This window comes from Ambystoma mexicanum, chromosome 11 (genome assembly GCF_040938575.1).
Source record: "Ambystoma mexicanum isolate Mex_15411 chromosome 11, UKY_AmexF1_1, whole genome shotgun sequence".
Lineage (NCBI taxonomy): Eukaryota > Metazoa > Chordata > Amphibia > Caudata > Ambystomatidae > Ambystoma > Ambystoma mexicanum.
The window spans coordinates 63,485,368-63,498,314 of record NC_090934.1 but is presented as its reverse complement, the minus strand read 5'-3'; the positions used below and the strand labels follow the sequence as shown (position 1 = coordinate 63,498,314).

Below are 12,947 nucleotides of genomic sequence, written 5' to 3'. Positions count from 1 at the left end.
TGTGATAAATAACTTATGATATGCGTTAATTTGAACAGTAACACTTAAACCCCCTTCTTCCCAACCACTACTGAAGTGTAGGGCCTTGACAGCCACTTTGTCAAGAGTTAGTCCTACTTCTATGTTAGTTGCCCTGTCCTGGATTTTTTGGTCACACCTGCATGAAAATCCCCCCTCTAGGAGATCAGAAGTTCTACTAACCCCCTCCCGCCCCCGCCCACCGTGAGATCCCCCATGTCTCTTACCTGGAGACTTGGTACAGTGACGTTGAAGTAAAGCACTCCTCCGGCAGGTTACACGTCATGTGTCTATGCACGCGCTCCAATGCACCGACTCCCCTGTGCAATGATGGCATATGTTATATTACTCAGGATTGGCACACGGTGCCCATGCCAGCGTTCTTCAGACGTTAGACTGCAGGAAAGGGGAAAGGGACTTGGAGGTGAGAAGGGGTGAAGCGGGAGCAGGTGGATAGAGATAGAGGGAGAGGTGCATGGAAAGGTGGGGCGCGAAGCAGAGAGAGACATAAGAGAATGAGAGAAAGAGACATAGAGCCATAGAAACTAACGTGTTTACTTATTTAATGAAACGTTTATACAGCACTGGCCCTACCCAGAGGAACTCGGGGGAAGAAAGCGAAAACAAGAGAGACAGAGAGAGAGAGAGAATGAGAAAGAAAGGCAGAGTGAATGAGATTGGCATAGAGAAAAGAGATCGACAAAGCGGCAACCATAGAAAGGGAAACATAGTGAGATAGAGTGGCTGCTCACCTTGCACGCAGACCCAATCAGGCATGGCCTGCCAGACACAGCTGCCCATATACTTTCCTCCCCATTACCTTTTCTGAAGAGCAGATGTTCTGAATCTTTCCATGACCTAACCCCATTTACTTTACTCGCCTAAGTTGGGCAGTTGTATGGTCACACTGGCTCCATATTGCAAAGATGGCTCTGAATATTAGCCTCTCTAAAGATCCCATTACAGAAATGTAGCAACAGTACAAGTGCAAATTTGCAAGAAATTGGCACTATTGCAAGATTTGCGCTGATGAATAAAACGTATGCTTTCGATGCATATTTTGGACCAGGGCAAGTTTTGCCCCAGTGCTAAATACCATTCTGTATTAGCACTGGGGCAGACCTTACTCAGGTGCAAACATGCATTGGTAGAATAGGCTGTTGCCCTAGGGCAAACCTTGCTCTCGTGCTAATACCATGTAAAGTTGGTCTTTCACAAGTGCAACGTTTCTGTAATCTGGTCCACCGTACTTCCCATGACAGAGCCGAACAATAGATCCTTGCCCAATTCCCAGCGTGTACACATCACTTAAGGAAGCTCCGAATACAGGCTTTTATTGATGGTTAAAGCCTGCATTCCGAGCTTGCTGATTGGCTAGAGAGTTGGAAAGGCTGGGAAGAACAAAGGAGAATAATGAAATGCAGACTTCTATGGGCGTTTAGAGTCGATATTCCACATTTCATGATTGTTTATAATGAAGGAAATGTGCTTTCATTAAACTTTGTAGTCTCCCTCTTCTCTTAATGGATTAATATTTACATGGGCAGGCTGGGGCATGTTACAACATTTTAAATCTGTCTGGGGGGTTGTCGGTAGTTGGCTGCCTGCGGGTAGGTAGGAAGGATGTAAAAAAAATCGATCTAAGGGTTTGCAGGGAATTGGCTAAATTACACCAATCTCCTGAAGAAACAAAAGAAAAGAAACAAGATGGCCACCGCCATAGGGAAAAGGGACCCATTCCCTTTTCTATTTCTATGGCAATGTCCAGGAGGAGGAGGAACGCTGGGACCGGAGGAGAAAGCTCTGGTCAAGCATTTAAGTGTGGAGAGGGCAAGGGGAAGTAGTGGGGAAGGGGTTTGGCTTGTTTTTTTGAGGGTGGGGAGAAGCTCCCTGTTGCCTCTTGACATTCGAAAATAAAATAAAAAGATGGTGAAACCCGGGGAAGGGCCACGGGTGGCTGCAAACAGCTGGCGGAGAATGTGTATTCTCGCCCGTGGCTCCAGCACCTGATTGGCTCAGCGCCTTTCCCTGGGTGTGAATGCCGAATGACTATTTCAAGGGTCATAATATGAAATTGACCCTATCTGCATTGGGTAATCTCTTTCTGATATTGCACACTTGCACAATTCCATGCAGGTTTCCGATGCCTGATGATGCACCTTCATGTGAAAAACGTGTGCGGCGCTTTGTGGCGGATTTGTTTCAGCACCACAATTATCTTTTACATTATGTTATCCAATATTTACTCTGCACCAATCACCATTGTTGTGGTCTTTCAGCACTTGGCCTTGTCAGAAAGCTGGTTTCTTGTAACCCTGCCAGGGTGTCATCAGATCTTGGTCAGTGAAAAGGAAAGGGATGGTTTGGGGAGAGGGGAGGTGATAGGTAAGAGAAGATAGACAAATAGAATAACAAACATCAGAGAACGAAAAACAATTGGGATGAGTGAGAGGGGATGTGGTTGTTGAAGGAGGGATGTGTGTTTCTTTAATGTGATTCGTTATTGGTAAGCAGAAGTGAAGGACTCAGGTGAGTACAACTCTATTTAGAGTAGAATTGTATTTTGATGGCAATGTCTAGAGCACAGAAAGCACTTCACTGGGTGTAGTTAGGTGGTGAGTAGTTGTGTGATGGACTTGAGATCAGTGTGGCAAGAGGGTTCTCACCTGCGGATGCACCTGCATTGTGCAGCATTGTGCAGTATTGTGCAGTATTCAAGCATGAGCCTATGTGTCATAGCATATCATGTTCAGCCCTAACCTGTCAGGGGCAGTCATAGGATCAGAATACGTTAGCTTGATGTAATGGCCTGATCTCAAGGTTGCAGTGGCCCTGTGGTTTGTCACGTAGTCTTCGGTTCTTCAGCTACAGGGAATTTAGATCTTTAGGGCAGAAGCGGTTGACGGATACACTGTGTAAGTTGTTCTCTTGTCAATGTGTGTAGTAACACAGAAATCCCTTCTCTCCACACAGCTGTCTCTTGCGGTGTGCCGCGGCCGCCCGCCAATGGCATCGTGTTTGGAAAGGAGTACACGGTGGGCACGCAGGCCGTCTACCAGTGCAACGAGGGGTTCCACCTGGCGTCCACTGATGAATCTGCCACCGAGTGCCTGGAGACAGCGGTGTGGAGCAACGGGAATAAGCCACCAGCGTGTGTGCGTGAGTATCTCACCAGTAACCTACTCTGTGAGCAGAACGGCAAATCGGGGTTGGTCTATGAATCATCACACACCAATATCTCACTTTTCCTGTCCATGACACAAAGCTCCTGGAATCGGCAAGCTAGGTCATCTCCGACAGGGGGCGCCAACTATCTCTTTAGGGAGTACATCTCTTGATGGAGTAACCTTCTTCAACACAACTCCAAATTGTAGAGATGCACCAGGGCCTTATACATTAAGAGATTGCATAACATCCCAAAGAAGAGAGATATCAGATCAAAACATGAAGCAACCGGTAGGGCGAAGAGTAGGAAATGACATGTTTAGACTTAAGAATGAAAGGGAATATGGACATGTTTTGGGAGTAGTTATCAATTGACCAAGGCGGTGTTTCCCTTTTGACCATCTACAAATCCCCAGAGTTGATGTGGTCTCTGGGTCTTCCTTAACCTAGACATGAGACACCGCACCCAGAAAGATACTCGCTATTCCTACCACCTCATCATCAACTCTCTCTCCAGACGCGCTCCGCCTTTGCAGGAAGCTGTACTCGAGATATTTACAAGTATAGATAGTTGAACACCTTTGTATTCTTCATATCCCTATGTGTTTTCTGGACCGCTAGAATGTTGCTAAGTCAACATTATGACATTTCAATCATCCACCTCTATGGAAAAGGAGCGTGCCACAGGTCTGTCTCGGCTTCGTTCAACTTAGTCAATTCCAAAATCGCTATTACAGCAACAGAAATGGACCGAATGTAGCTCTTTGTAAGCAAGTGAAATCCACATTCCATGTCCCTGTATTCACTTTTCCATCAATTGAAAAATCAATTTCTATAGCCCGCAAAAACATATTTGTTCACGAATCAAATCAATTAGCATAGCGTGGAATGCCGGTTTTACATTGAGGCTGCTTAGCAATGGTTTTTGTAATCTCGTTTTGTGGTCAGATGCTGAGAGCAGTACATGGACATTGCATGTCCTGCATATATGTCGTCATCTCGGAAAGGGCATTTTCCATAGTTATGGGGCAGTGGTAGAATTCCACGTCTCATATTCCCAAGACCTTTCTACTTTAATCAAAAAGGAACGCCCATAGTTTTGGACAAACCTTCTCCTGGTGAACGATGTATCTGATACGTTTGTCGTTACCATGGCAATTTGAATAACTCCCTAGTTCTTCTGGTTCAATCTGGGAACTAATTCCCATATGCATAGGAGCCCAGGATTTGGGGAACTGCTCCCCCCTCATAACTATACACCCAACCGTTTCACCTCAATGGCTTGTGTGCAAAGGAGGAACGAGGTGTATCTAGCCCCTCCTTAAATACCAAAGTGACAAGCCTGTTCCCATCAACTAGGCTTGCATTGGCTGACTAATGCACACCTTCTAGCATCAGCACCCCCATTCCCAGAGGCGACACCAAGGGGTGGCCAAGAGCTGCCACTTATGAATGCAACTTTGTGTGCCACCCCATGATTTCCAGTGACCTCATCAGGCCACTCCTATGAAAAATGTCTGGGGGCGCCACTGCCTTCTCCACTCAAGTGGGATCAGTGATGGCCCTCAAAGGTCCTGTCAATACCAATACTATTTTAACATTGCAATCTCAGTTTGGGAATTGGAAATGTAAACAAAACAGAAAATGAACACATTCACTGATGATAAGCATGAGCATTTCTATTTGGAGAAGGACAATGCTGCCAGGCAACTGTGAAGACTCCTGGCAGCATTTTATTTTACATTTATAAAGCGCTCACACAGCCCGTAGGCATCGAGGCGCTGTTACAGGAATTGTTATTTTTTCTTAGTTGCGTAATTGTGTATTTTTTTTTTTTTTGTCTTAGTTACGTATTTATAATGCGCTTAAACACCCAGAGGCTTTTAAGCGCGGACCCGGGGATCGAACCTGTTGTTGCTTCGTGTCGTCTTGCTTCCAAGACGCGCACGCTGCCGCTGAGCTATCCTCCCGGGACATCACTCATTCGGTAAGACGAAAGAGAAGGGGCTACAGACCCTATTATTAATCGTTCAGCTAAGCATCTATAATGCTCCTGAATACCCGGCAAGATAGCAGGAAAGGCCCTGTTGCATTCCCTGGCGCATGCTAGGAAAACATTTAGAAATCAGAGTGTATAGACCCCCAAGATAGGCATTTGCTCTAGCCCACAGAACTGGCCAATAAAGCAATCATTGCCATAATACTATTGACAACTATCCTGTTGGATATTTGAAACACTGCACACAAATAAGGTTCCACGCTGTTTCTCCTGTCTCGAACATAATCACGTACGGTCAACGATGAGAGAAAAACATGGAAATATACTTCTTCCTTTCTTCCTCTATTCACTTTTAGATAAGCGGCGGCGCACGAGCACTGACTAGAGATAGAATTGTAGTTAGGCAGGGAGAGACAGAACCTTCTCTATCATATTTGCCTTCTGTCCTAAATAGTTTCCTAGATTTCTACAATCTGTTCAGTACCCAGGTGCAATTCCCCACAAAAAACAATGTTGTCCTCAGAGACAGGACAGTTAAAATCCAGGTTTTTCTGCCCCCTCCTCCCTTCTCCCTTCTCCTTTGGAGACATTTGTAGACTTTCAGGAGCATAATAGATGCTTAGCTGAACGATTAATCATGAGGTGTGTAGCCCCTTTCTCCTTCGTGTTACCAACTATTGCCAGGGCACAACCCTTGTGGAATCGTTGTCAAGCAACTTTACTCCTCCTCTTCCTGTTTACCATCACTCATTCCCCTGCACCTGGATGCTGGCACATGAGATTAGGGCAGGGAGGTGAATGCAGCAACTGACATGGATGCACGTGCGTGGCTCCCGGAATCATGTGTGCAAATGTGCCATCCACTCCCCTGCGTGACCTCTGCCCTCATGCTGCTGGTGAACTGCTTCCAGATAGAAATCTGCATGCTCACGGCTGTGTGACTTCACAGATTCACATGTGCGAGTGAGTGCACCCACAGAGTGCAGGAGATGTCTCCACTTGCTAACAGGGACGTCAATTCACCAAAATGCCAGGTGCAGAGGAAGTGACATCACATGGCCTTTGACCATGATGACGTCACAGGAAATAATGTGTATGACCGTTCATATGGTTGACATCATACATGTGAATCAAATCTTTAATGTTTTAAAGCCTTATAATGACTAATTACTAAATCAAACATAATAACAGCGCCCTGGTGCCTCAGGGTATGGGCGCTTTACAAATATAAAAATAGAAAAATAAACAAAAGTATACATGCTATGCCAGTCAGTGCATCCTATTCCGTCCCTTCATCTCTCCTCTTGATGTTACAAGTCTCACGTGCTTGAATACAATCTGCTCTCTCTTCACCCCTCCCTTGCCACCCTGTTACTACTGCACTAGTTATGTGCGCCAATACAATCATGTTTACAACACTACAGAGCTATCACTCCCGCACTTGGGGTTGTGCAGGACTGGTACTTGCTTGGTTGTCTGAGACTAGGTAGGCCACAGCGAAACGAAGGCCTTGCAGAGGACTCATGCCCATTACCTGCCCTTTATGCCCCCCGAAGAAGGGTGTCACAATTGTTCACACCTAGGGGCTCTGCGGAGTGAATAGTCTACTTTCTTTTCCTTGGAATAAGGGCTCACTGTGTATTGTGCAAGCACATTCTCACGTTAAAAAAAAGAATAAAATATATATATATATATATATGTCTGGTGCTGCTGCTGTAGAAATAGAAAAGGCATTACGTCCCTTTTGCTAACTTGTGTAAGTGCTTAGGTGGCGAGGGGGGGCAGCAGGTACATACATCTTTCACGGTTCCATGAATCAGGGTTTGTGTCGGCAGTGCAAAGTCACTTTTCAGCAGTGCAATTCACATTGAACCGGGCACATATTCTATGAATCGGGCCCTACATTTCATATCAGGTGCATTGTCTGTCTGGACTGTCCCCTTTTCATGTTCACATCTCCCCCTTTGCAGCGGCCTCATTATAAGACCCCAGAGGGGGGGGGGGGGGGGGGGGGGCACGTTCTCCTTCCTGTGTATGACCGACTAGGCAGTAAGAAATGCCAACAACTTTTCATATAAATATGAATTTAATAAAATACAAACATCCTTCCAAAATGTAATGAAAAAAAAAAGATACATCATTTGGAATTTTGATTCCTGGGAATAAAATCCGTAAACATTGTTGCAGCATTTCTTTCCTAAAGTAGATAAACATTGGTAATAAAATGGCGGCAACAGGAGGGAGGGACTGATCAGTGATTCGGCTCCTGCGGGGTATTCTGGGGGACTAAATGGAAACACCATTGATTCGTCTCTCTTAGCAGAAGAAGGCAATGGTGGGAATCGCTGTTGCAGATCCAGAGGCTCAACAGTGCAGTTAGGAAGGTCATGCAAGAGAAAGCCCCCAGATCTAGGGCTTCAGTGGCCTGCCGGCTGCCGCCCCTCCCTTCCCCCAATCCCAGCTGCGTCTGCTTTTCCCTCACTAACCTATATCCCTGACCATAACCGTCTGCATCCACCCCCTCCATGTCCCACCAAGATAATCCTTTCAACTATGTGCTTCTGATTGGAGACCTTTTTTTATCTACCCCATTCCCAGATGTTTCCCAGATTTATTTATTTATTATGTATAACGCGCATCTCGCCAAACGACCTCAGAGCGCACATTATTTTATTACGTAGCGCGCCACTGCTTCTCAGATAGCTGTGCACTATATGAAATCACATTCATAAATGCATACACCTGTGTGTACCGTGCAGGCGTGCAAGCGTGGACAACTTTTTTGTCAATTGGCCCAAAGAGTTTATGGTGTTTCGCTGTCATTCTTCAACCTGTTTATAGAGCAACCCTACTCGCATTTAGACATCACTCCCTCACGTCATAGCCATAGACAAGGTAGGGCCGGAACGGGCAAGGCACCCCCAAAATGGGTGAATGCCCCATCAGCAGCACAGTGTGGGCATTCAACTACATTAGGTTCAGGCCCCACTTGTTAGACAATCCTGGCTACGCCTCTGACTCACGTTACTCAAGTCTAACGATAAGGGGGAGCCTTTGATTGAATAACACAGGCGGGTCAACACTGCGACGTGTGGTCACCATTTTCACATCATTGAGTTGGGTGATACTTGCCGCCTCTTTGGGCATGAACGAGTCTGTAGGAGTCACCATATTGAAGAATTAGCTTGACCCTTTGCTGCACAGGTATCACGCCTCCCCCTGCACCCTCCCCCCCGCCCAGCATTCTCTACTGCTTTCTCAGAAAGGGTGGTATGAAAGGAAGCAAGGCTAAGGGAACATTACGAAGGGAGCACGCATAGGTCTAACACAAGCAAAGATGCATTAAGAAGTGGTTATGTTTGCAGTGAGCGCAGTCTAGGCCCTTGGTTCAACTGCAGCGAGAGTGCGCGCGCGGAGGCGGCGCAGAGGCTCACGGAACGCCGTATTTCATTTGATGCCAATCCCCACGTACACATTAAACATTAATTGTGTATGCTTAGCATGAAACATTTAGCAAAGCAGCGCAACTCCCCGACAGTAATTATCACAGGGACATCAAGGCAGGATTCCTCTTTCTAGAACACTAACTTAGCGGCTTCATGGCGGGCACAGGTAGTGGGGGGGTCCGGCAAGATGCGCACCTGTTGTTACCGAGACATCCTGTTAGCGAAGAGCTTAAAGAATTCTGTTTATCAAAGCGTCGGCACAGTTTGAGCTGAGACACCACCATGCAATTACTGCCGCTATTTATCAGAATACTCTATAAATAAGTAATTCCTGTGAAGGCCCGCGGCTAGTCGATGAGGAAACCTATTGACAAAGTCAGGCTCCTCGCTGACAAAGTCAGGCGCCTCGCTGACATGACTGTTTTTCTTGCAGGTCGGTGGGGCTTGTTTTATGTAATTGCCCATTCCCCGCTGCCCTTGCACTTGCCCTGATACATCTATAGAATGACCCAATCCTAACCTTCCTAATCAGTGTTATGTGCAGAAAAAGATACAGAGTAATAATATCAGAAACACTGCTGATAGGCATGAGAAAATTGGCGTCACCATAGCGCAGAGGTGTGCTTAGCCTATCAAAAGAAACCATGAAGGGCAAAGCTCTCATTTTGAATGTAGCGACCTTAAATGTTTGAGGAACATGTGTTAAAAAGCCTCTTTCATCTCTGGCTCCTTGTCTGCCCAATTCTTAAAAGTATAAGTTCACACAGTCTACTTTGCGACGCAATAGTAGGATTTTCATCCAGTAGTTAATCCTAACGCTGGGAAGATAGCTCAGTGAGTTCAGCGATCACTGCTGCGGTCTGAGCGGGATCTGCAGGTCGCAGGTTCGAATCTCGGCAAGGCCACCTCAGCCTTTCATCCTTCCGAGGTCGATAAATAAGTACCAATTTCGGTTGAGTGATATTGTATGTAAATATGTGCTCTGTAAAGCCCTTTCGATAAAGGCACTATATAAATAACACATCATTATCATTAAACCCTGCTTTCTAACCATAACGATCCACCAAGTTTACACCCCCTGACTCCTTTTCACGCTTTCCTTGCATAAGAACCTATGCTAGATTTACTTGCGTAACATGTCTAAAACCTAAACATGCAAAGGTATCATGTTAAAAGTACATTAAGAGCCCCCTAAAAGACCCATAAAAAAAACTCTCCAGAAATGTGAACTCGGATCAATACCAATTTAAATGTCCTCTTCCTTGAATATCAATTTTAAAAATCGCTGAGCCGCAAAGTATAAGCCGGTTCACATTAGAGGCGATTCCAAAACGTTTCCAGAGTAGTTTCATTGAATTTTTCACAAATTTTCTGAACAAGTGCATTTGGGTGGCTAACACTTACGTACAATAAATATGTGATATGATATGATATGATATTCATAACGCGCCAATATACAAGTGTTTCAAGGTGCGATGTGGTGGAGCATTTGAACGTCCAACACGCAGAAGCGGACAATCTTTCTTGCTTAGGGAGTTTAAATCAAGCTTTCATAACGTCCTTCATTGGATAGCGGTGACCTTTTAGTCTTCACATTGGAGCCCTACAGTATCGTGATGTGTGTTTTAACATATAGGCCGGTAATACATTATCGGCACCATTGTTACCGGACCGGCACACTTCGAGTCTGCGGGCGTCTGCCGTCCTGCCCGCCAGGTCACAGATTTTCCGGGAAGCACTGTAACAGTGCCGGTGCTTCCATCATCCCCATTCCCGTTGAGTCCTATGGCACTCAATGGGAACGGGGATTAACATTTTTCCGGCGCCTGACTTCCAGGAACACCAGGGTCGTAATCCTCCGGTGCTTCCGTGAAGCCAGGCGCTGGAAAAAACCACAACTCTGGCGACAGCCTGCCGGTTTTACCGGCACGGCTACCATCAGAGTTCTAATGATACCCCAATGTCATATTTCAAATCCTCAAACACCTTAAAGTTGACCAGCCTCTCTCTATTTAGAATTCAGTCACAATCATATCATTTTTTCTTCACTTTATCTGGGCAATCAGTCAATTCTTCTAATGACGAATCAATAACTGATCAAATTGATAAACAAGACTCTTCCTGAGAAGTGAGTATAAAATCTCCCCCCTCAATTTCACGAAGAGGGTATCAGTCGGTGGACTAAGAAAACCTCCGATTAACTGCAAATGTCTCCAGTCAATTCGGGCACCCAAGAGATAAGCCCCAGCACATGACTAATCGCCGGGAGTGGGACCTCCTGCGGAAGGGTCTAACCCCTTTTCCATAATTTGGCCTGAAATCTGCCCCACTCCTCATCACCACTCTGCTCCATTAATCCCATTCGGCAGTATTTTCTTCCGATAATATTCTAGAGCCGGACTCAGCGGAAAACACCCAAACTCCCTATCCAATTGGCGCAATTGGCCTGCTGCAGGCAAGACAGATTTTTAAAGCAGTGTTTAAAAGATATTTTACTTTATTAGCGCATATTAAAACTCCCAAATATTTAAAAGTATCCACAACTTCCAATTTTCACCCCTTATTTACCCAATTAAAAGAGCAATTCATTGTTCTCTTCTTATACAGCCTTTGTTTTACTCTAACACCTCCCTCCTCTCCTTCCTTCCTTCCTTCCTCTTCTGCAGCTGTTTCGTGCCCAGACGTCACCAGTATAAACGTGGAGCACGGCCGCTGGCGGCTGATCCTTGAAACGCAGTACCATTACGGTGCCCAGCTTCTGCTCATCTGTGACCCGGGATTTTACTACACTGGCCCGCGTGTGGTCCGCTGCCAAGCCAATGGGAAGTGGAGTGTTGGAGATTCCAAGCCCACGTGTAAAGGTAAGCGTGAGGGCGCTGTGAGGAATTTGCCCATCCGCTTGGTGGGTGTGTGCTCACCTGCGCATTTTTTTGAAATTTTAAATGAAATTGAATGATGGTAGATTAACCTCCGGAAAATGTGTGGGGCTAACCTGCACACATTTTCATATGCTCACCACATGACATACACATAGACCTGTTTACTCTGGGTGGACACAGCCTACAGGTGCAGTCCTCCATGTCATATTGTGTTGGGATCTGACAGGTGGAGTACATAATGCATTTCATAAAGGGGAGGGCCAAAACCTTCCTCCTGCCATGGCCAGCCAAATTAACTATTAAAGGCTCCATGGATCCACCCTGTCTGTTTGTTTACCTTCTGCAGATGGTGGCAGCAATTAACATAATTAACATACTGATAGAGTATACTTCAAACAGGCCCATATGGGGCCTGGCTGCAGAGGTTTAACAAAGGAGACAGGAAACCCCAACCACCTTTGTATGCACTGTCCCACCTCTCAGTTTCAAGGGAAGTGACCTGTCATGTCAGGGACTACATGTTTACAGTAGGCAACCCCCACAGGGGGACTCCATTCGGAAGGTACGAAAATGTAGTTTGCAGGAGACAGCAAGTCTTGTTTTTGCTGCAGCTTCAAGGGACACTTGATGCTTTAATCAGGAACCACAGAGAGCTCAATTAAACAGAGAGACCATTTGATCCACAACAGACAGGAAGATGGGTGGGACTTCGTGTCACAATGTTTCACCCCTTTACCTTTTCTGTTGATATGCACTCTGGTTATGACTTCATGCATAAAGGAGATTGTTGGTGGAATACCAGGATTGGTTCATTAAGGTAGGCTTAGCCTACTGTGGCCCATTTGTCTTTAAAAGAGGGCTGAGCCCATCTTTTGGCAGATCATCTGAAGATTTTGCAAGGAGTAACAAGGAGAACTCATTTGGACCCTAGCCGATGGTACAGTCTGCCTTGCAGCTTCCACCAGTGAAGAAAGGCCAGGATTTCCAAAGAGAGAAGCAAGATCCCTCTAAATATCTACTAGGGAACAGAGAGAGATACTCAATCTAGAGGACCCTCCAGCTGCTCCAGAACCGGCACCAAGCGAGCACACAGCATACCTTGCTAGGCTCTGCAAGCAAGCTTCCTAGGTGGGAAGTGTCAGAGAGTCTCTATACAAAACCCAGGACAAAGCTATTGCCTTCAACACTCTTCTCAGCTTTGGGCCGTCTGCCTTAAAGGACGACACAAACACAGTGAAGAAGCTAGGAGGAGTGCATCAACAAGCATCAGCCAGCGTCCGCCTTAAAGGAAAGGTTATCGCGCCAATCGAGCGCCTCAAGTGGCAAACTGCTACACCACTGACTGCTGTCACATCGCAGTGACTAACGTTATCCTAGATGCCTCAACCTGTGCTTCAGACCCACCAACCAGCACTGAGACCATGATTCCTGACCCCAAAA

At 46.0% G+C, this 12,947-nt stretch overlaps 1 protein-coding gene across 1 annotated transcript in view; it reads left to right on the top strand.

Annotated features, from left to right (window-relative positions):
- Positions 1-12,947, top strand: part of CSMD2 (CUB and Sushi multiple domains 2) — a 2,010,406-nt gene that overhangs the window by 1,886,307 nt on the left and 111,152 nt on the right. The window contains exons 50-51 of the mRNA XM_069622557.1: positions 2,992-3,177; positions 11,295-11,489. Coding sequence (XP_069478658.1) covers positions 2,992-3,177; positions 11,295-11,489 — 381 coding nt within the window. The remainder of the gene's footprint in view (positions 1-2,991; positions 3,178-11,294; positions 11,490-12,947) is intronic.